Source organism: Podarcis gaigeae, assembly GCF_964106915.1.
Source record: "Podarcis gaigeae genome assembly, chromosome: 6".
Lineage (NCBI taxonomy): Eukaryota > Metazoa > Chordata > Lepidosauria > Squamata > Lacertidae > Podarcis > Podarcis gaigeae.
This window is the reverse complement of record NC_139682.1, coordinates 11043348-11065324: the sequence shown is the minus strand read 5'-3', so window position 1 is coordinate 11065324 and position 21977 is coordinate 11043348. Positions and strand designations below refer to the sequence as shown.

The following is a 21977-nucleotide window of genomic DNA, read 5'->3' as shown; positions in this document are numbered from 1 at the left end:
TTTTAGGGGATGGGTTCTGAAGTTTGCCTGCTTTACTTCTGTGAAATTGGTTTTTCGTGGTGCCCTTCTAAGATTTCCTGGTCCCTGACCATTGAGGTCCCCGACTCATAAACCTCTGTGTATTTTGCCCTGGGATCTCGCTTAAAACTAGCACTTTCGAGGCTGCTGCAGACTTCTGTTCTGTCATCAGCATCTAGGACTTAGATGACAAACAAGGTAAAAAAGATGAAGTTTTTGAGGGGGCAGCGAAAAGCTGGCTGAAAAAAGAGAGAGATGCCTTTTAACAGTAAATAAAACGAGTTTTAAAAGACTGTTTTGGTAACTGAGCTCGAGTCAAAAACAAATGTTCTATTTTAAACTCAGGTGTGTTTTTGATGTCTGTTTTCACTGTTTCACCTCTAAATGTACATTACATTTGGACAGTTTTCTTTTTTTAGAGGCACAACTCAGAGGTTTGTGAGTTGTAAAATAAATAGATGAGATTTAAGCCCCCGCCAGCCATAACCTGAGCACTGTGTAAGACGAAGAGTCACTTGAGCATTCCTACATAATGATAACTAACTCAGCGGTTGCAGGTAGTCGTGGAAAAACCCCTGGGCTTCGCTTTACTGTTCAGCAACCTCAGTGCCTGATCAAGGCACTGAGCCTAGAAGGAGTTCTGTCCAGGGCCACCAGGCTGAATGAAAAGTTTCTTCAGTACCAGACCTTGAGGTTGGCAGAGTTAACGTAACAATAATCAGAAAGGGATTGGAGGGGCTTCGTTGGGGATTCTGAGACTCTTCAGTCAGCAAAAACAAACAAGGAGAGTAAGACGGAAAGCTTTATAAAAATAGCCAGGAAGAATCAGTGGAAGGTTTCTTTTCGTTCCTTTTTTAAAAAAAGAGTAGGGTTGCTTTATTTATTTCTTCTTCTTTTCAAAGCATTTAAAAAAAAAAACACCAGTCAAGAACATGAGCTTTAAAAAAACCTACTCAGGCAAGGCTTTTGGAGGAAATAGTCAGGGTAGAGGCCTGGAACAAAACTGTCTGCAGTTCACTGGGGATGGTAGATGGGAGAAAAGAAGAATATTGAACAATTTAACAGTGGTGTGTTCCCCCCTCTAACTAGAGGGAAGTTACTGAAGCATTCAGATCTGGGGAGTTGAAGAAAATCTCTCTCTCTCTGTGTGTGTGTGTGTGTATGTGTGTGTGTGTGTGTGTTTTGCAAAGGATTATACAGGACAGTGATGGCTTTTAACCTTTATAAAAGTCAAACTCAAAGCCGAGAGGCTGATCTGGCAGCTTTGGCACAGCTGACCCTTCGTTAGAGGCTTAGCCATTGATCTTGCAGGACCCCTGTGGGGAGGGAGACCAGTGTTAGAACCGCTGGTGTCTGCTCTTGAAGGATGCTTTTTGAACCTTGAATATTTACATGCCTAGGAAATGGTTGATGCCTTCAGCTACTCTCATCACTCCAGCGGTGTGAAGGGGGAAAGCTTGCACCTTTGTTATACCTGGCTATAAATCCTTCACTGCGATACTACCTGGGACTAGAAGAACTGCCCTTGTTGGGTCAGATCAAGCTCTGCCTAGCCCAGCATTCTGTTGCCAATAGCAACAGGTGCCTCTGGAAGCTTCAAAGCAAGAGATGAAGGCCTCCAATTCATCTGTGGGCCTCATTAAAGGCCCCTGCTTTAGCTTAGAAAGCCTTACATGGCGTGGGATCTTGGTAGCCTGAAATTACACCTCTTCTTCTGTGTGTCTACCTGGGCCTTATAACCATCCAAGAAGGGGCCCCTGTTCTGCTGAGGTATGGAGGGCGGCAACTAGATATAGGGCCTTTTCGGTCATAGCCCCCAACTTGTGGAATGTTGCCCCCATAGATGCTCACTTAGCACCTCCTTAAATGTGTTTTTAAGGGACGCGGGTGGTGCTGTGGGTTAAACCACAGAGCCTAGGACTTGCCGATCAGAAGGTCGGTGGTTCGAATCCCCGCAACGGGATGAGCTCCCATTGCTTGGCTCCTGCTCCTGCCAACCTAGCAGTTCGAAAGCACTTCAAAGTGCAAGTAGATAAATAGGTACCGCTCCGGTGGGAAGGTAAACGGTGTTTCCGTGTGCTGCTCTGGTTCACCAGAAGCGGCTTAGTCATGCTGGCCACATGACCCGGAAGCTGTACGCCGGCTCCCTCGGCCAGTAAAGCGAGATGAGCGCCGCAACCCCAGAGTCGGTCACGACTGGACCTAATGGTCAGGGGTCCTTTTACCTTTACTTAAATGTGTTTTTGTTGCCCAGTGAAGACCTCCCCCCCCCTCACAGGACTTATCACCCTTTTAGAATCTTTTATTGACTTAATGTTTTCAACATTAGTTATTTTCACTTCCTATTAATGTGAGAGTGGTGATTTTTTACTTGTTGCTTGTACTACTTTTAGCTCCAGTTCCTCTTGGGTTGCTGTGGTTTGGTTTGGTTTATTTGCTATTACATTTCGATCCCAGCTTTCCTCCAAGGAGCTCAACGTGACATACATGGTTCTCCCTCCCTAACTGCATTGTATCAGCACAATGACCCTTTGAAATACCGTATTTACTCGAATCTAATGCTCACCTTCTTTGGCCAAATGACGTTGCAAAAATTAAGGCGTTCATTAGATTCAATGGCACATTTACACTCATCAGCAAACACTTTTTAGGTTTCAAGGTTCTGAAAATTGAGGTCCACATTAGATTCCATGACGCATTAGACTCAAGTAAATATGATACATTAGACTGAGAGACAGTGACTAACCCAAGATTCAGTGAGTTTCATTGTAACTTCCAGAAGGATATCATGGTTAATAGTATCAAAAGCTGCTGAGAGATCAAGGGTCTCGTTACCACTTTCTCCCAACAAATATCATTAAATGGGCAACCAAGGCAGTTTCGGTACCATGGCCAGGTCTGAAACCGAACTAGAATGGACACAGGTACAGTCGTACCTCAGCTTCCGAACGCCTTGGGAGTCAAACGTTCTGGCTCCCGAACGATCGAAAACCAGAAGTGAGTGTTCCAGTTTTCAAATGTTCTTTTGGAAGCCAAATGTCCAACAGGGCTTCCACGGCTTCCGGTTGGCTGCAGGAGCTTCCTGCAGCCAATCGGAATCCACACTTTGGTTTCTGAACATTTCAGAAGTCAAACGGACTTCTGGAATGGATTCTGTTCGACTTCTGAGGTACGACTGTAATCTCTAAGTATTTCTGCCATAAAATAACTTCTTTGTGACCTTTAGGGATGGAAAATTCCATAAGGATGCTGGGAACTGTAGCTGTGCGAGGGATTTCCTAACAACTCGCAGCAAACTATAGCTCCCCAGGCCTCTTCAGAGGAAATCATGTCTGTTATAGTGGTATGGATGTGTGATGGGATGATGAGCTGCTTGTGCGTTAAAGCTTAGTCCCTCAGACCTTGGGCATGGTTCTCAAACTCTGCCTTAAGCGGAGCCCCCTTAAACATGACTCCCTCAATCGCTAGCAGAATCCGACAGTGGGCGTTTGCGGAATCTGCTCCAACATAAAAGTTCCTTAACGGAAACGCGTCTTCGGGATTCTCGGCGAGACAGTTTCCGGCGAGGAGTGGGTGTACCTATGGGGGGTCCTGAGACTTCTCCACTGTTTTCACTGGCAGTCTCTCGGAGCCCTCCCTCCGACTCACTTTCTCTCTGAGCTCTTTCCCTCCCCCTGCTGGTACCTTCCTCTGCTGCCGAGTCTCTCTTAGCGTCCAAGAGCCCTTCCACCGCCTGCCTTTCCGATGGCAGTTCCCTGACAGGATGTGACCTAAGTTGTGGGAAGAAACGTTTTCTTGTGTCTGTTCTGAGCCAAATCCAGAACCATTTCTCAATACACCTTCTCCACACCATTCATAAAGTATCATGTTGTCTCTCCTGTATGTATTTGTACTATACTTTTTTTTAAAGTCTGAAATGCTTTAGCCTTTGCTCTCAGTGGCTTTGTCCCAATGCCTTGGTAACTGTAGTTGACTTTTCCTGTACTTTCTAAACAGGGGGCCATGGTGAGAGTAGGTCCCTCTTTCTGCCTGGCGACTTCTATGCCAACCTTAACAATCACTCACGGAAATGATCCTTCCTTCATTTAGGTATCCCCCCGGCCAGCGGCACTGGCACACTCCAGATCTATCTAATTGACATCAACGATAATGCTCCTGAGCTCCAACCAAAGGAGGCACAGATCTGTGAAAAGCCAAACCTGAATGTCATCAACATCACAGCCGCCGACGCTGACATCGATCCAAACATCGGGCCCTTTGTCTTTGAGCTGCCAAGTGTGCCATCTGCCATCAGGAAGAACTGGACCATTACGCGGCTAAATGGTAAACCAGGCAGGCAACACCCAGCGGCATTTGCAGCTTGGCACACAACGCAAGCAAGGGAGGGGATCAGCCTTCACCCTTTCAAATTTCCTTTAGTCCTTTCCCTTTGATTTATTTTATTTTTTAAACCCCACATTCTGGCTGACATTATAGGCAAGGTAGTTAATAAGAAATTGCATGGATTGGGCCTTGAGCAGAACTCTTAAGCGCTTTCATTGGCACTGGGCTTCCCCGCCCTCTAGGTTTTAATGCAGTTCATAATTATGCACCGTTATCAGGATTGAACTGGGAATAAATCATCAGTAATAGCCCAGGGGGGGAAGCTATTATCAGTCTTCCTTATGTTCCATTTTTATTGTCACAAGCCACAATCAGGATCAATGATCATTCCTCCGGCTGTAATTGCATAAAAGTCACCCTCCTTTTCTCCCTTAACAAGGAAGTAGCTTTTGAGGACGGGAAAGTAGGAAGACGGCTCGTTCATTGTCATAGGAAGAGGGAAGTGGAGAGGCTATTGAAATCAGCCAGCTGTAACTGACCTCATTGCTTGGCTTATCATAAACCTCACTCAGTGGCAGCTGGGGATGGGAAAATCTCTCAGTATGGGCTCCCTAAGTTTCTCACGTCTACAAACTTCAGTTCAGTTCCTCACATTTCCATAACAATTTCAAAGACGTCCGGATTTCAAAGGATGACTGTGTTTTGGTTCTCATAGTGTGTTGTAGAATGTGAACTAGGTACAGTAGTTTTGCCTTTAAATACAAACCAAATTGAATTTATCCCCCAAGCCTACTTGTGGGCTTCCTTAGGCATCTGGTTGGTCATTGTGAGAACAGAGAGCTAGACCAGAGCCAGCGAAGATCTACTTATGTTCTTAACATAGCCAGTGGCGTAGCGTGGGGGGTGCAGGGGGGGGCCGGCCGCACCGGGCGCAACATCTGGGGGTTAGGGAAATCCACAGGTTAGGGGGCGCAAATCCACGGGTTAGGGGGCGCAAATCCACAGGTTAGGGGGCGCAAATTACTTGCCTTGCCCCGGGTGCTGATAACCCACGCTACGCCACTGAACATAGCTCATGGGGGCGGGGAGAGGAACTTTTCATTCTGGACATGTTCTTAAGATTCCTTGTGGGACCTTCCAACCCCATGATTATATGACTCCCTCAGTGCTGCAGCTGACTCCTTTTTGCTCCCCGCAGGTGACTACGCCCAACTCAGTTTACGAATAATGTACTTGGAAGCTGGTGTCTATGATGTTCCGGTCATCGTGACGGATTCTGGAAACCCTCCTCTGTACAACACGTCTGTCATTAAGGTCAAGGTGTGCCCTTGTGATGAAAACGGAGACTGCACCACCGTAGGAGCCGTTGCCGCAGCTGGGCTGGGAACAGGAGCTATCATTGCTATCCTGATATGCATCATCATTTTACTAAGTAAGTATTGCAATTCAAAAGTACCTGCACACAAGCTCTTAAAAAGGTAAAGGAAAAGGACCCCTGATGGTTAAGTTCAGTCAAAGGCGATTATGGAATTGCAGCACTCATCTCGATTTACAGGCCGAGGGAGGAGTTTGTCCACAGGCAGCTTTCTGGCTCATGTGGCCAGCATGACTAAACCACATCTGGCACAACAGAACACCGTGACGGAAACCAGAGCGCATGGAAACAATGTTTACCTTCCTGCCTTAGTGGTACCTATTTATCTACTTGCACTGGCATGCTTTCAAACAGCTAGGTTGGCAGGAGCTGGGACCGAGCAACGGGAGCTCACCCCATCGCGGGGATTCGAACCACCGACCTTCCGATCAGCAAGCCCAAGAGGCTCAGTGGTTTAGACCACAGCACCACCCACGTCCCTGTTTACACACAAAGACACTACAGAGCCCACCGTTTTCATAAAATACTTTCTCAGTCATAAAAACAGAGTCACATTGGAGCCACAACCTCATTCAACACTCAGGCACTATCTTCTTGGTCATTCAGTGCAGTTGCTGCTCCCAGCTATCTCAAGGTTACAGCAGATCAGCAGTTTTGGGCTAGCTCTTCAGAAATGCAAAGCCCCACCCCTTTCTATTTATTATTATAAATGTATTTAGTTAATATATTTATGTAGCAGTTAATACGAAATCAGTCTCTAAACTGTTTACAGTGGTTGTAGGTGCCTACTCGAGGTTGCTAAGAGATGACAGAGGTGTGGCCAAGTGACTCTGGTTTTCTCCTGATCTTCATCCCTTGCAAAGATGCTGTGGGCACTTAAGAGCTGCAGTTTTCAAACAGGTAGCACATGACTATTCTAACTATTCAGGAGTTCATTGCCATGACTAATCGCTACAAATAGGAAATGCTGAGTGTCCGGATGGCAGTAGGAAGCCTAATTGGTTAGCATTCGCAATTTGAAAGCAAAATTTCCATTTCATTTCACTTTTTCATTTAATTTTTAATTTGTATATTACTATGCACAAGGCAGTTTACAATCTGAAAAAAAAACAAAATAGACAGCAAAGATCACACACGTAATAAAAAACAATTTGATCCAATACGAAAAAGTCACAATAACTTGAAAATAAACAACTCATATCAAATTCAGAAATATTCAATAATCCATTAGAATATAAGAGTAAATGGTAAAATTAAATATCAGCAAACAATAATTAAACAGTTTACACTTGTAAATTGCAATGAAGAATAACGGCAAGTCACAATGCGTAAAATACCGCAAAACATACAAAACCATGTTAACAGGTCAAACTGAGCAACAAGGACACACAACATATAAAATTATTTTTAAGAAATATTCCTGAACTCCTCTTCTCTCTCCCCAACTGCTTTTGCTGTTCTCAGAGTCAAGGTTCCCATGGACTGGAGAATAGGGAGAGGCAGGTGAGAAAAGCCATTGCTGTTCTATGGCAGACCCTAAGGCAGGTATGTCCAAAGTCCGTTTCGCAGGCTTAATCCAGCCCACCGGTCGATTTAATCTGGCCCCAGTGGCAGTATATGTCCTGGGGTAAAATCCCACAAAAGCTTCAACAACTTTGGTCGTCCCTCACACATATTCACTTCATCAAACCTGGCCCTCTTTTTAAAAAGTTTGGGCACCCCTGCCCTAAGGTATCTGTTTAAGGGTGCAACTGCACATTATGTGTGGAATGTGGAAACCTACAGAAACAGAAGCACCAGAAGCCCATGTCAAGTCTTTCCCAACGGTGAGTGGCCCCAATCTCTCGCCGTGGTCCTTAGAGATGCTTACCTGTATTGTGATGTCATCGTGTTATGCATTTCCTCACTCCCACCAGCAGCAACCAACTAGAGGAAGAGTGGCTGGAGAACTCTGCCATCACAATATAAGTAAGCACCACTACATGTTAGGAAGCATTTTAGGAGCATCTCATAGACCTCTGAAGATGCCATCCCATCCCAGGAATGGCAAAAAATGCTCAGGCATTTTTAAAAAAAGACCTACGTGGAACAGACAACAGCCTTCAGATTTACACATGCAAAATAAGCACTTTGATTTCCTGCACAATTTTTAATATACACATGCTAATTTTATAGTGACGTGATGATAATGAGCAGTAAATACACATCTGCTTTTTAAGAATGTTGAATGTAATAAAGCTTCTTAAAGCCTTTTTCCCCCTTTGTGTTTTGCACAGCGAAAAAAATTTGCATGGGAAGGAACAGGAGCAATAAAGCACAAGATGTCTTTTTACTCCCCCCCCCCCCGCATACTCTACATATAAATCATAGTCTAAAGTATGATTTAAACACTTGAGAAAATTCTGTTGACTGAAATTAACTACAGCTGAAAGACATTTGATTTAGGAGAACCCTTTTTCCATTTTCAAATCCATTACCCTGTTCTAAATTACAGATTTTATTGCAAACACATATTTTTTTACATTCATTGTCATTCTAATTGACTTTTTAATGTTCGGCAGCCACCCTAGCCTTATATCGGTGGTGAAAAATGGAATTGGGGGGTAGGAAGATCTTTCCTACTTACATTTTTATTTTCAGAATTTAGGAAGGGCGCGGGATTTAGCCCTGATAAAGAGCTATCACACAGCACTGCCATAACTCAGGTCTGGCGGTAACCTCGCCCCCAGCCATCCCACCCCCACGTCCAAGCTGCTTTAGTGCTGCTCCTTGGGCAGAGAGTGTTGGATAGAAATTAATAAATATACAAATAATGCAGCTGAATAGATAAGCCTCCTACCACCAACATATTGCGGCTACTTTCTGTTCCCGAGGCAGCTACCTCACCTTGCCTAGTAAGAGGGCCGGCCCTGAAGCCTCAACACGTCCCCTGTCAGTTCTGTCCAAGGTATTTAAATTATCCGCCAGCAAAAGGCCTCATCAGCCTCCAAGTGCTTGGCATCTTAAGCTGTGACTCTTAAGACACTGGAGAGAAAAGCAATGCAATAGAGGGAAAACTGTGACTGAGGGAGACAATGGGCTTCAAGAAAGCTCTGCGCAGAGCAAAAACAGGCCTAGCAGCAGTAATAGAGCTTTGTGTTTTTGTGCGAGCGGATAAAAAAGGCTGAGCTGGATCTGCTATTGACACTTTTGAAAGCCTCTTTTTCAAGAAAGCTGTAAAGCTGTTAATGGGACAGTTTTTCTATAAGTGTGACCAAAAAAGAAGATATATCTTTTTTTCGGGTGGAGGGGATGGGGGGGAACCAGCCATTATAATATTGTTTTCTCATATCAGGCAGTTTGCTTATTGTGCAAGACAAAGTGGGGTGGGTAGGCAAGACTTCAATAGTTGGCATAAATAACAGAGCTTTTTTTAAAGGGAGGAGGAAATCTCTCTCTTTTGTTACATTTGTGTTTTATTCCTCCCACCCCCCACCCCAAAAAAAAAGCCCTGGAGGGAAAGTGGTAAAGAAATGTGAAGCACTCTGAAAACAATTTTGTTTTGCTAGAAAAGAAGGGAGGGCGGCCAATTGACATATGGAGGCTGTAATTAGCTGTCCGGTTCTCTTGTCCTCACTTCAGTGAATTTTTGTTGGGTAGAAATTGCAGAAAGCCCTTGGAAAAGAGAAAAGGGAGTGGGGGAATGTGGGGGGGGGGGGAGGAAACATCAACAACAAGCATGAGGCTTTCCCTGCCAAACCCCTTCCTCCAAATGGATTCTTTGGATATGAATCTGCTAGAATGTGCACATCCAAAGACATTCTCTCTGTGTTCCATCTTGCATTTGGTGACATGCTGATGAAAGGAAATACTGAAGCTGGGTGACCATTTTTTTTCATTAAAAAAAAGACAAAACAAAACTGGAAAGTAATTAGAAGCAGGTTGCACTTTTTCTGCTGTGTAGCGATGCCACTGAAATCTGTACTTTGCGGCTCGGAAATATGCCCTTGCCATTTCAGTTGCTCCTGGAGAAACTGTGTTTCCCAGGTGTTACTTGTGCCTGGCATTTTGTGTAACTGGGAGTGAAGGCACGCTTCCTTTCCTCCTTCCTCCTTCCTCCTTCCTTTCTTCTTCCTCCTTCCTCCTTCCTTCCTTCCTGGTTGCACGATGTGCCCCCTACCAGAGCTAATACCACTCCTCTGACACCCCACACACCCCACATAATAATAATTTCCAGCAGCCTTCAGTAAAGAGTTCAAAGATGCTCAGATCTGCTTTCCAAGTAGAGCAGCTGAAAGAGTATCACAGTGCATTTGTTAATGTGATTTCGGAAATATAGAAAGCCCATAAAGAGGAGGAGAATAAGTCCAAATTTGATTATGCGAGCTAATGTTTCATAATACCACTCCTCTGACACCCCACACACCCCACATAATATAATACAGTGGTACCTCGGGTTACATACTGTCAGAGCTGCCTCTAGGTCCCAGCTCACAGAGGACCAACGCCAGGTTGATGTAATGTACAAAAGTCTTTATTGAAGTTTAGTTTCCATTTCAACGCCAGAGCATGCAGCCCTACGTCTTAGACCTTAGATCGGCGAAGTCCCGTCTGAATCACCTCCCCTTCCGCACCAGTTTAAGATCCTAGCCCTGCTCCACCTTCTGCGCTGTTCTCTCCTCCTCTGGGTCCTCCTGCCCACCGGGACATTGCCCTTTCTGGACTCCTCCGACGCTGAGTCGCTTAGCTCCTCCCCCTGCCTCCGGCGGGCTTTAGGACCCGGTTCCCAATCCTCATTCTCTGCTGTCCCGCGCTCCTGTACATTTGAACTTGTTTCTCGCGCCAACCCAGTGACCTTTCTCCTAACCGTTACACTGCTTCTATCACTGCTTCCCTCTTCCGTGACACTGGCCAGATCTGACCTCCCCTCCGTTGCCTGACTCTCCGATGGAGGCGTGGTCAGCTCTGCCTCGTCTCCTCTCCCTGGTGGGGAAAGCACTGGCCCCGATACCTGGGACTCTTCCCCCCCACTCTGCTCTGGTGGGGAAGCTGGTCCTGATTTCCAACTACTGCTCTGGGAGTCCCTGCTGCCCCCTTGCTCCTGGGGCGTTCCCCTTGGGAACCCCCTGCCCCTGGCCACTGGCGCCCCCTTTTGTGAATCTTCCGATTCGCTGGAGAGGCTCATGGAATCCCTCGGACCACTGTCCCCTCCTACGCTCCCCTCGGATTCCTCCCCCTCGCTCTCCATCTCCCCTCTTCCCTGTGCCTCTGCTCCTGAGCCCCTGACACATACGCTTCAGGTTACATAAGCTTCAGGTTACAGACTCTGCTAACCCAGAAATAGTGCTTCAGGTTAAGAACTTTGCTTCAGGATGAGAACAGAAATCGTGCTCCAGTGGCACGGTGGCAGCAGGAGGCCCCATTAGCTAAAGTGATGCTTCAGGTTAAGAACAGTTTCAGGTTAAGTACGGACCTCCGGAACAAATTAAGTACTTAACCCGAGGTACCACTGTACAATAATAATTTCCAGCAGCCTTAGCAAACTACTTGTTCCCAAGATTCTTGGGGAGTGTGCCATATGCTTTTAATGTATGTTCGTTTACACAGCCTAATTCCAATTCATTCAGAAACAAGCTGAACCATTTCCTGATTAGCAGGGCTGGGTGAGTGCGAAGGAGCTTGGCTTCTTCCCAGGCCAAGCCAGTCTGAGCCTGGGGGAGATTTCTCATTACGCTTCCGCCGTCTTTGCATTTGCAGGGTTTGGGAACAATATTAAGCAAACCTCCAAACCTGTTGGCTAGAGGCATACCCAAGATGACAGCACACACTCCTATTCCAATTGAGCTCCCTTAGCATAAATACTTAATAATTCCTCATTATTCTGAAATAAAGTCTCCCCCAATGCCGTTCTGTAGCATTTTAGCACCCAAGCAATTATCCACGGCAAAACCTCAAGACCAGCATATAGGAGTATGACCTTATTGCAGATACTGGGGACTTGTGTTTCGGCATAATGGTCCCATTCCCTTGCAAGCATCCCTACGGGGATCATCTACTAGGGGTGTTGTAGAAGTTCTGTTGTAGAAGTGGGCAGAGCAAAGTAACTCTTACCTTTGTATGGTTGGTTACATTTCAGCCATGCAGAAGTCAGAGCTTTCTCTGCCCACACATACCTCTCCATCCTCCTTCAAGGCAAGTAAGAAACCTTATCATAGTTCAAGGACAAATTCCAGCCAGGCAAAAGCACTCAAGAATGGTGTGGCCTGTGAAGAGCCCAGAAGGTCAAATAGAGAGGCCTAGAAGGCCATTTACAGAGCAGAGGTTCCCCACCCTCCTTACAGCAGTGGCTGCTCCCCATTGGGACTGATAGGATAGGAGGCAAGGAGACCAATAGTAGGTAGAGCCAGAGTCCATTGAAGGCAGAGACTGCTAATTCTAGTTTGGTCCCCATCCTTCCAACTGCTGTGTCCTATTAAGGTGGCACTGAAACTAAGAGGAGGAAACTGGCAAGCGGCAGAACCCCCTGGACTGGGGGTCTGTAGCAAGGCAAGGCAGGTGAGGGCTGGTTGAGGTTCAAGGGGCATTGCTCCATCCACTGTTACAGACCGGTCTCCATAGCTGCCTTATAGTGTTGAGCACACAAAGACCCAATGTGCTTCATGGAAGTAGAGGGATTTTAACCTGGGCATTCCCCAGCCATAGTTCAATTCTCCAACCTTGACACAGCATTGGCTCTGCATACTAATTGTGGCCATTTTCCCAGGCGGGCAGGAAATGGGTAGGACAACTTCTGATGGCAAAAGCAGCAGTCAACACTTTTAATTTCACTAAGCTCCTCTTCAAGCAAAAAGAAGAGACGGAAGTTTATCTAGGCTGGCCCAAACCAGATCTGCAGTTCCTCGATTTGCTTTCTCTCCTTCAGCAAAACCCACCAGCACTTTTCAGTAAAGAGTTCAAAGACGCTCAGATCTGCTTTCCAAGTAGAGCAGCTGAAAGAGTATCACAGTGCATTTGTTAATGTGATTTCGGAAGTATAGAAAGCCCATAAAGAGGAGGAGAATAAGTCCAAATTTGATTATGCGAGCTAATGTTTTATCCAGCCTCTGTTGCATTCCTTCTGAGAGAATCGCACATCATTAAAATGAAATTAGCCCAGCTGCAACAACTTGCAAATTCAAAAGGATTTATTCTTTCCAGAGAGTAGGGCCGAGGGGGGGGGGGAGAAGCAGCCTATAGAAATAGCTGGCCTCATGGTTGATTTTAACATGTTGGTGTGCCTCTTTGGATGCATTTGAGAACGAAAACCATTCTTTTCCAAAATGGCCACTTTTCTTTTGGGTGAAATGCTTTGCTTGTGGCTGCCTTGGTCCCAGGGAGGGAGACACTGTGGTCCCATCTGTCATGGGTGTTTTGGCTGAGATTCCTGCAATGCAAAGGGTTGGACTAGATGGCATGATGTTCTGTCCTGGACCCGTTGTTGTTCAACGTCTTTATAAATGACTTGGGTGAAGGAATTGAGGGGATGCTCATCAAATTTGCAGATGACACCAAACTAGGAGGGGTAGCTAATGCCGCAGAAAACAAAATCAGAATTCAGAATGAATTTAACAGATTGGAGAACTGGGTGCAAGCTAACAAAATGAATGTCAGTAGGGACAAATGTAAGGTTCTGCACTTAGACAGGAAGAAGTGGAGAAATATAGGACATTGTTCAGCTTTATGGGGATACTCTTGCAAGCACAATGTACATGAGGAAGGATCATATCAAATGTGTATAAATTAATCAAATATAATTGATCAGGAAAAGCTCATTAATCAAGCTGACTAATAAGGGTGCTTATCAACCTACGGAAAGCAATAGAACGCCATTTGGTTTTTTCCCCTCAACATTGTTGCTTAGTCAGGCCAGCAACCACTTAATATTTACATTTCTTTCATTTTTGAAGTGTGCATCGCATTCCGTGCCGCAGAGCAACATGCCACGCCGGTAACAACACCATAATAGGGATGCCACAGTAGAAATTCCCAAAGCAATCAAAGCGGCAAGCAACAACTATTAATTTAAAATGAAATCCAGCATATCTGTCGTACAGCTAGATTTTAAACACTGTCCCAGGAATCACGGTGGAGTTAAATTGCCCTGGAATGCCTTCGTAAGCAAATGATATCCCTTTACAGAATGAAGTCAACAAAAGGGACAGCTGGGTTTTCTTTGGAAGAACATCCCAAGGAGTTTCCATGCCCTCTAGGAAGGTAGCAAGTGGCTTGCCCTCCAGGTGTGGTTGGACTACAGATCCCATCCTCCCTCACCATGAACCATGCTGACTGGGGCTGGTGGGAATTGGACTCTGACAGCATCTGGACAGCACCATGTTGGCGACCCCTGCTCTAGAGTCTAGCAAAGAGAACTTTAGGTATTGGGTGCTTTGGGTATTGCTAAGCACTGGAACAGGGAACATGAGCCCCAAACCTGTTTCTCAGTGTCCCCATGACATATTTACCTGTCTCTTTTTAAAGCATTTATAAATTGCTTAATATTTTAAACATCTCCAAGTTCTGTTCAACATTTTATTTAATGTCATTAAAGCAAAAATACAACACAAAGCCCATCATGCAAGAGAGTATAAAATCATAGAATCATAGAGTTGGAAGAGACCACAAGGGCCATCGAGTCCAACCCCCTGCCAAGCAGGAAACACCATCGGAGCACTCCTGACATATGGTTGTCAAGCCTCTGCTTAAAGACCTCCAAAGAAGGAGACTCCACCACACTCCTTGGCAGCAAATTCCACTGTCAAACAGCTCTTACTGTCAGGAAGTTCTTCCTGATATTATTAAACAAACATATTACTAAACAAACGAAAAACAGGAATTCCGATAATGATGAACAGGGTCTGATCTTACGGGTCAGGGAAAGCCTTGGCAAACAGATATATCTGTAGCAACTGATGGTTGCTCTTTCACATGACGCACAGGGAGAGGCATTCCACAGTACAAGGAAAGAACAGGAAAAGCCCCTTGTGATATTCTGTAGGGTGTGGTGCCATGAGCAGAATTTCCCCAGATGATTCACGTGATCTTGCAGGCAGGTGGTCTTTCACATAGGTACCCAGCCAGATGGATAAAGGTAAAGGTACCCCTGCCCGTACGGGCCAGTCTTGCCAGACTCTAGGGTTGTGCGCCCATCTCACTCAAGAGGCCAGGGGCCAGCGCTGTCCGGAGACACTTCCGGGTCACGTGGCCAGCGTGACATCGCTGCTCTGGCGAGCCAGAGCCGCACACGGAAACGCCGTTTACCTTCCCGCTGGTAAGCGGTCCCTATTTATCTACTTGCACCCGGAGGTGCTTTCGAACTGCTAGGTTGGCAGGCGCTGGGACCGAGCAGCGGGAGCGCACCCCGCCGCAGGGATTCAAACCACCGACCTTTCGATCGGCAAGTCCTAGGCGCTGAGGCTTTAACCCACAGCGCCACCTGCGTCCCTAGCCAGATGGATAGGGTATAATAATAATGTTGTTGTTGTTGTTGGCACAAGTGTTCCCCAAGATAGTTTTCATGCAGCAGCAGAAAATTGGGTTACATGTAATATTTTTGTCTAGGTCTCCAGCTCTTCAGAAGTTTCTCTTTTGCATCCCCATGACCTTGAGCATCTCGTCATTTCTCCATGAACCCCCAACCCACTACCATGTCAGTCTACTTCCTGCCTCTGGTGAAGTAGGCTGCTGTCAATTGAAAATTTTAAAAAATCACATAATAATATAGCAGTATCTAAGCTGCAGCGCAGGTTAACATGTACAGAGCGCCTCATAGCTGCTCTTCTGCTAACCAGGAAGTGATTGTCTCCCATTTCAGGCTGTTCTGTGTGATGCGCTAAAAGCAAGGAGCCATACAGTTTGTTCCCATCTTGTTTAGCTGAAATATGCACCTTGATGGTATTCCATGTTCAGGTGATGGAACTATTTACAATGACCTCAACCCTTAACTCTGGCTTAATAAACATGGCTCCTAATAGCACAAGAGGGGGGCATTTATTTCCTCCGACTGTTTTGAGTTTTGCAGCTCCACTCCCAGACATACCATCACCTCTATAATCATCAATTATAGAGAAAAGGCGAGGGCACTTTTAATGCCCTCCTTGTGGCTGAGTTGCTAGCCCATGGGGGACAGTTAATCATCTCACTCAGCTGCGTCTCTTCCATTGTGTTTCTGTTTCTCTCTGCAGCCATGGTTTTGCTGTTTGTGGTGTGGATGAAGCGCCGGGAAAAGGAGCGTCACACAAAACAGCTTCTCATCGACCCTGAGGATGATGTCCGGGATAATATTCTGAAGTATGATGAGGAAGGAGGTGGAGAAGAAGACCAGGTGAGGAGAGCATCTTCATGGTCCAACTTCCTACATGTAGACTCACAGTTTAGACCACTCTGTAACAACTCCATGGTTGCCACATGTATTTAAGGATGGACAAGCCTGGCAATTTTGGTTTTTCTCAGTTTCTCATTTTTCCAAAGTTTAGTTTTCCGCATTTCTGCATCAGTTCCTGGCTGTTGTTTTTAAGGTCCTCATGAAAATTCACCGGTCTTTTCATGTGAATTTCTCCCAATATACAGAGATTTGCCTTAATTCCCCCTAATATACACATTTTTGCAAGCAACTTTCCCTAACACAATGGCTTTTTGTATGTTACTTTCACTAATATATGCATTTATGTGCGCACTTGACCTTAATGTGCACATTATTTTGCTGGAGAATTTTGCCACAAGATTCGCAGATGTATGAAATTTTAATAATAGCTTTGTTTCATGGCTTGTTTCAGGGAGTGTGAATTAAATAGAATTAAAACTCAAGCTGAACTGACTTTCTGCCCCATCCCTCAACTGGTACTTGAACATCAGCCCAAAGACATGACTTGGTTGTGCTGCAATTCGTAAACTTCCATATGCTGCTGAGGACACCCTATTTGAAATGCTTGCAAACTGGTTTTTGCTGGATTCTGTGGTTTCAGCACTCCATATTTTACGGAATCCATGCCCAATCCAAAAAGGGTCCAACATAAGTTTAGGGCTGCTCAATGCTCTGTATAACACAACATTCATAGTTGACATACAGCCCTCCCCAGAGCCAGTTTTCTGTAACCTGCCATGCCAGTTTGCACTTAATTTGTAATCTGGGCTTATTTTACTTGGGATGCAATCCTATTCCTGCTTACCTGGTAGCAAGCTTTACTGAACTTAACGGGGTTGATTGCTGAGTAAAGAGTGTAAGGGATTGCAGAGTCCAACGACAATCTGGGAAATCAGTGTGGCTATTCTAAATAAACTGCAGATCAGAACTTGGAAGGCTAACTCAACCCTAAAGCCTGTAAGGTAGCAAAACAGGTACATTGGACTCTGTTCCTCTCCTCAACTCACTCTGAGATCTTTGCTGTCAGGTGTCCAAATATGAGCTGAATAACTGATTATTAAAGGGCAATGCTAGATTGTCTTTAGCTCCCCAATGTGTCTTGGAGCACTGTTCAGCTGCCTCCAGCAAACAATCAATATCACATGAGTCACGTATGTTTAAATAGGTGCAGGCATCAATGCCGAATGCCACATGGTGGAATGGTTCTGCCTCAATTCCAGTTGAACTTGAGCCAGTGGGGTTATTTACAGACTTCTGCAGCATAGAGGCACTTGAAGGGTTTTCGGTGAAAAGCCGCCTGAGCCTCACTCTCTGCTTCTCCATTTGTTACAGGATTATGATTTAAGTCAACTTCAGCAGCCAGAGAGTATGGATCACGTCTTGAACAAGGCAAACGGAGTCAGACGGGTAGACGAGAGACCAGTTGTTGCTGAGCCCCAGTATCCTATAAGACCTGTAATCCCCCATCCTGGGGACATCGGGGACTTTATTAATGAGGTACATTCTTGAAGGCTTCCCAGGACGGCTGCTGGAGGCTCATATAGCCAGCAAAGGCTACCGATGCAATTAACTTACACAGAGTTCAAAATTAGATGCATGTGTGCATGAAACGGGGCCTGCCAATTTTTGCCGATAGCTTTTTCCTCCCAAATTTTTTTTACTATTTTAGTCGTTAACAGCAAGATCCTAAGCATGTCTGTTCAGATATAAGTTCCAGTTTATTTATTTGAGATTTACTCCCAGGTAACTGTGCCTAGGGACACGGGTGGCGCTGTGGCTTAAACCACAGAGCCTAGGACTTGCCGATCAGAAGGTCGGCGGTTCAAATCCCTGCAACGGGGTGAGCTCCCGTTGCTCGGTCCCTGCTCCTGCCAACCTAGCAGTTTGAAAGCACGTCTAAGTGCAAGTAGATAAATAGGTACCGCTCCAGCAGGAAGGTAAATAACGTTTCCTTGCGCTGCTCTGGTTCACCAGAAGCGGCTTAGTCATGCTAGCCACATGACCTGGAAGCTGTATGCTGGCTCCCTCATCCAATAAAGCGAGATGAGCGCCGCAACCCCAGAGTCAGCCACGACTGGACCTAATGGTCAGGGGTCCCTTTACCTTTACCTTTAACTGTGCCTAGGGTTGCACTGGGGAAATATTTTTGGACCCTCCTTAACCCTTAAAGATACTAGCACATAGTGTAAAATGGGCATTGCTGAGCTAAGCGTACCAGAAGGAATTCAACATAGTACTAAGCAGATAACTCCTGCCACTCACCTGATGGAATGATCTGCCCTTCCCTTGCAGGCTGTTCCAGGGGTTCTCCAGACCTTCCTCATAGCCAATTGGGGGTGCATGAGGGAAAGAGAGCAGGAAACCCATGTTGCACTTGCAGAAATCCTTGTGTGGGCTTGCACTGGTGGGACGCTTTTGCTGAATTTTGCCTGCCAAGAAAGAGTACAACAAGAACAAATTCATGAAAGAAAGTATATTTTACCACACTTAAAACAATAGAGCAGACCAGTAGCATAATCAATGCTTAAAATGCTTGGGTAAATTAGAGGCAATACCCAATGCACTCATTCCATAAGTGCAAAAATTTACACTTGGGTAACAGAACATCACACACACACACGCCACATGCCTGCCCCAAATCTGCTTCAGAGGCTAGAACAGATTTAGGGAGCTCACAGAGGGGAGAAGTTCCATTGTGCAAGCAGAAGTTCTTGCACTAGCAGAACAAGTTGTGTAGCACTTCTTTGGATACAACCCAAGGTTTTTAACCTAGCACCAAAACAGTAGTAGGTTTCTATGTGGCAAACAGTTGTTTATTATCATATATTACAAGTACACCCTGATATTCTCCCAAAATTATCCTCCAACAAGACTTATATATGGGCCTTGATCCAAAGATCTCCAATACTAGTTCTGTACATGGCAAGGGAACTTTAGATATGAAACATTCAAACATTTGCTCTTCATGCTGCGTGAAAAAAGTCTTTTGGAACTGAGACAAATTTCCAAAGCAGTGTGTGGCATGTTGTAGAAGTCCTACTGCTCCAAAGGTGCATTTGTATTCCAGAATGGTGAATTCAATGAACAATGTCCACTTAACACCAACCCACTCTCCCCTTAGCCTAGCAGAAACCCTGAAGCAGGTCTTTATGGAGAGCCCAGGGAGGGAGCTGTATAGAGCTCTGTTAACCAAGACATTCATCAACAGAGTCTTAAATCCATAGTCAAGGTTCAATAGAAAATACTAAAAATTGAAGTTTTCATGCCCAAGTCCCTGCATAGTCCTTTGAACCTCAGCCATCATTTCTGGGTGGTCTACCATCCAAGGCTGAACCTACTTGGCTTCAGCAGTAGAACTGCACCATGCGCCTGAAAATTCCTGCGTACTCTGAAATGTCACGCAGTGTTATTCATTTATTTGCTTGCTTAATCACAGTACTTCTATTCCGACTTTCCAGCAGATTGCCTAGCATAAAGCAAGCCTATCTGAAATCAAATCAAGCAATAAAATCCCATTTTAACAGCAAATCAAAACCGTATAAGCAACATACACTTCAAAGTAACAACGAGGGGAATGGGTTGCTTCGTGTAATGATGGCCATCCAACACAAGGAGGGAGAAGTCACAGAGCTCCTAGGAGACATGAGCACACGAGAAACCTAAGAATGGTGACAGAGCTATGAAACCTGAACCCCACCCCCAAACCTAGGGGCACTGGAGACTTTGTGAATGAGTTATGCTCTTTAAATAGGTGTTCCAAAAGGCCAACATCCATGACTTCCATTCAACAAGTTCAACATCCAACGAGTTATGAAAGGATATATTGCTTTATCCAGGGAGCAAAGTGTGGGACCAGAAGGATCTTTGGCCTCATTCAGCAGCTCTCTGTCTTTTCTTGCACACATGATACTGAGGGCATTCCACCTGGAAAGGTGGGGTGTGAATGTGATAAAGTACCTGTACTCTCTGTTCTTGCACGGTACAGATTGCATTCTCGGGATCCATGAGAATTGGGATGCATAAACAGGAGCCCCTGGACAGGACCAATAGGTGCAATCCACCGCTCTTCAAGGGTGCCAACATTCCCCCATGTGGGTCCAGTGGCCTTGTGTGGAAGTATCACCACAGGGAGGGAGAGGGAAGAAATCAGCAAGTGGTACAACTCACACAGGTGCCAACAGGTAGTGGAGAATCAGGGCTTTGCCAAAAGTACAGGATAACTCCCTGAGCAGGCACTGCAACTGTATTTAGCAAATGTTTAGCAGTACCACAATTTTCTTTGCCACCAATCTGGCCTGGAAACATGTTTTTAAATTAAGAATAATTAGAAACAGCCCCAGATTCCACAGCAATAGCTGTGGAACATTTGCAATCACGGTCATGCAGGCTCCCATGCTTGCTTGTCTGAACTTGAGCCTTCCGGAAAAGGAATGAGTTCCCCCGTGCATTTCTCGAAACTGTGCATTTAATAATTTTCTTTAATTTGCCAACTTGATCCTTTTACTATTGAAAAGACAGGCGGCGTGTTTGCAAACCAATCGATGCTTTATTTCCTCTGAGGCAAAAATGTGATCCATTTCATAAAGCCTGATACATCAATGTGGGAGCAATTTAATTTTGTTATTATATCCATTTCCTGCTCTTGAGACATTTTGTTCTCGGTTTTTAATCATTAAAAAATTCTTCCTCTCTGCCCTCTGTGGTGCACACCAACCCCATTTACATGTTTCTGGAGCCCAGAAGGAATACCTCTCCTTAAACCCATGCTTCTCATTCCTCACGCTGTGTGCGGGGCTCTCACCCATCAAAAATGTGCCCCCTGTTACTCTTTTCACACAATAATCACACACATAACCAGTGCATATAAAGGGAAGAAGGATTGTGCCTGTTGATAGGGAAGTAGGGAGACAGCAATTTACATCCCGTCCTGTGTTCATCTCAAGCAGCGCTGTTCCCATTCCACTGCAGTTCAGCTTCCACTAAAATGTACATTATTCATCTCACTATCCGCTGTGGCCAAAATTAAAATAATTCATGATGTAGTCCATTTCAATGGAGGGAAAATGTCAAAAACAAAACAGAAAGTAACATAATTTTACATAACATTAGCAGATTCTAAATGCAATGGTGGCGAATACCGCTCAAATTCGCTCCCGTGATTTCCATTTCTGACCTCAGATGAGCATGTAAATTGTGGCCATTTCTGCTCCCGTTTCCATTTCGGATGGAATTATCTGACGTCTGATGGAATTCCCTCACACAAGAACAGCACCCTGTTCTCACAGAGACCAAATAGATGCTTGTAAGAAACCCGTAAGCAGATTCCAAGCACAAGAACACTTCCCTCCCCTGTGATTTTTCAGTACCTGCTGGCCTAGCTCTCAACATCTATAAATCAGCCCTAAGTTCAGACTAGAGCTGTAGGTTCTGTTTGATCATTGGAATAAGCACATGGAATTTGCAGACTGGGCTAAGTGGTACCATTTCAGTTCCTTGCTGCAAATAAGAATAGACCCATCTAGTCCAAGAAACTATTTCCCATGCCGAACCAGGTGTGGGATGGAAGCCCACAAGCCAAACGTGAGTGTAATAGTGCTCTCTGCACTTGTCCTTCTCAGCAGCTGGTATTCATGGTGCCTCTAAAGCTGGAACTAGTAAACAGCCATTGTGACTAGTAGCAATAGATAGCACGTTGATTTTAAGTGCAACTCTTGTAAAAGAGGGCTGATTACAGAGCTTATCCCCTCTCCTTTGAGAGAGCAGGGGACGAGAGAGAGAATCTTCATCAAATAAGTAGCCCAAACTAGCATCTGCTAATTTGATTTATGAGAATGCAAATGAATTATCCCTCTCTCACACACGCACACACTCAGGCGTACAAGT

At 45.3% G+C, this 21977-nt stretch overlaps 1 protein-coding gene across 8 annotated transcripts in view; it reads left to right on the top strand.

Annotated features, from left to right (window-relative positions):
* Positions 1–21977, top strand: part of CDH4 (cadherin 4) — a 796373-nt gene that overhangs the window by 772916 nt on the left and 1480 nt on the right. For all 8 annotated transcript variants that reach the window (XM_083744192.1, XM_083744197.1, XM_083744196.1 and 5 more), the window contains 4 exons: positions 4108–4341; positions 5540–5773; positions 15916–16055; positions 17427–17591. In XM_083744192.1, the coding sequence (XP_083600318.1) occupies positions 4108–4341; positions 5540–5773; positions 15916–16055; positions 17427–17591 (773 nt within the window). The remainder of the gene's footprint in view (positions 1–4107; positions 4342–5539; positions 5774–15915; positions 16056–17426; positions 17592–21977) is intronic.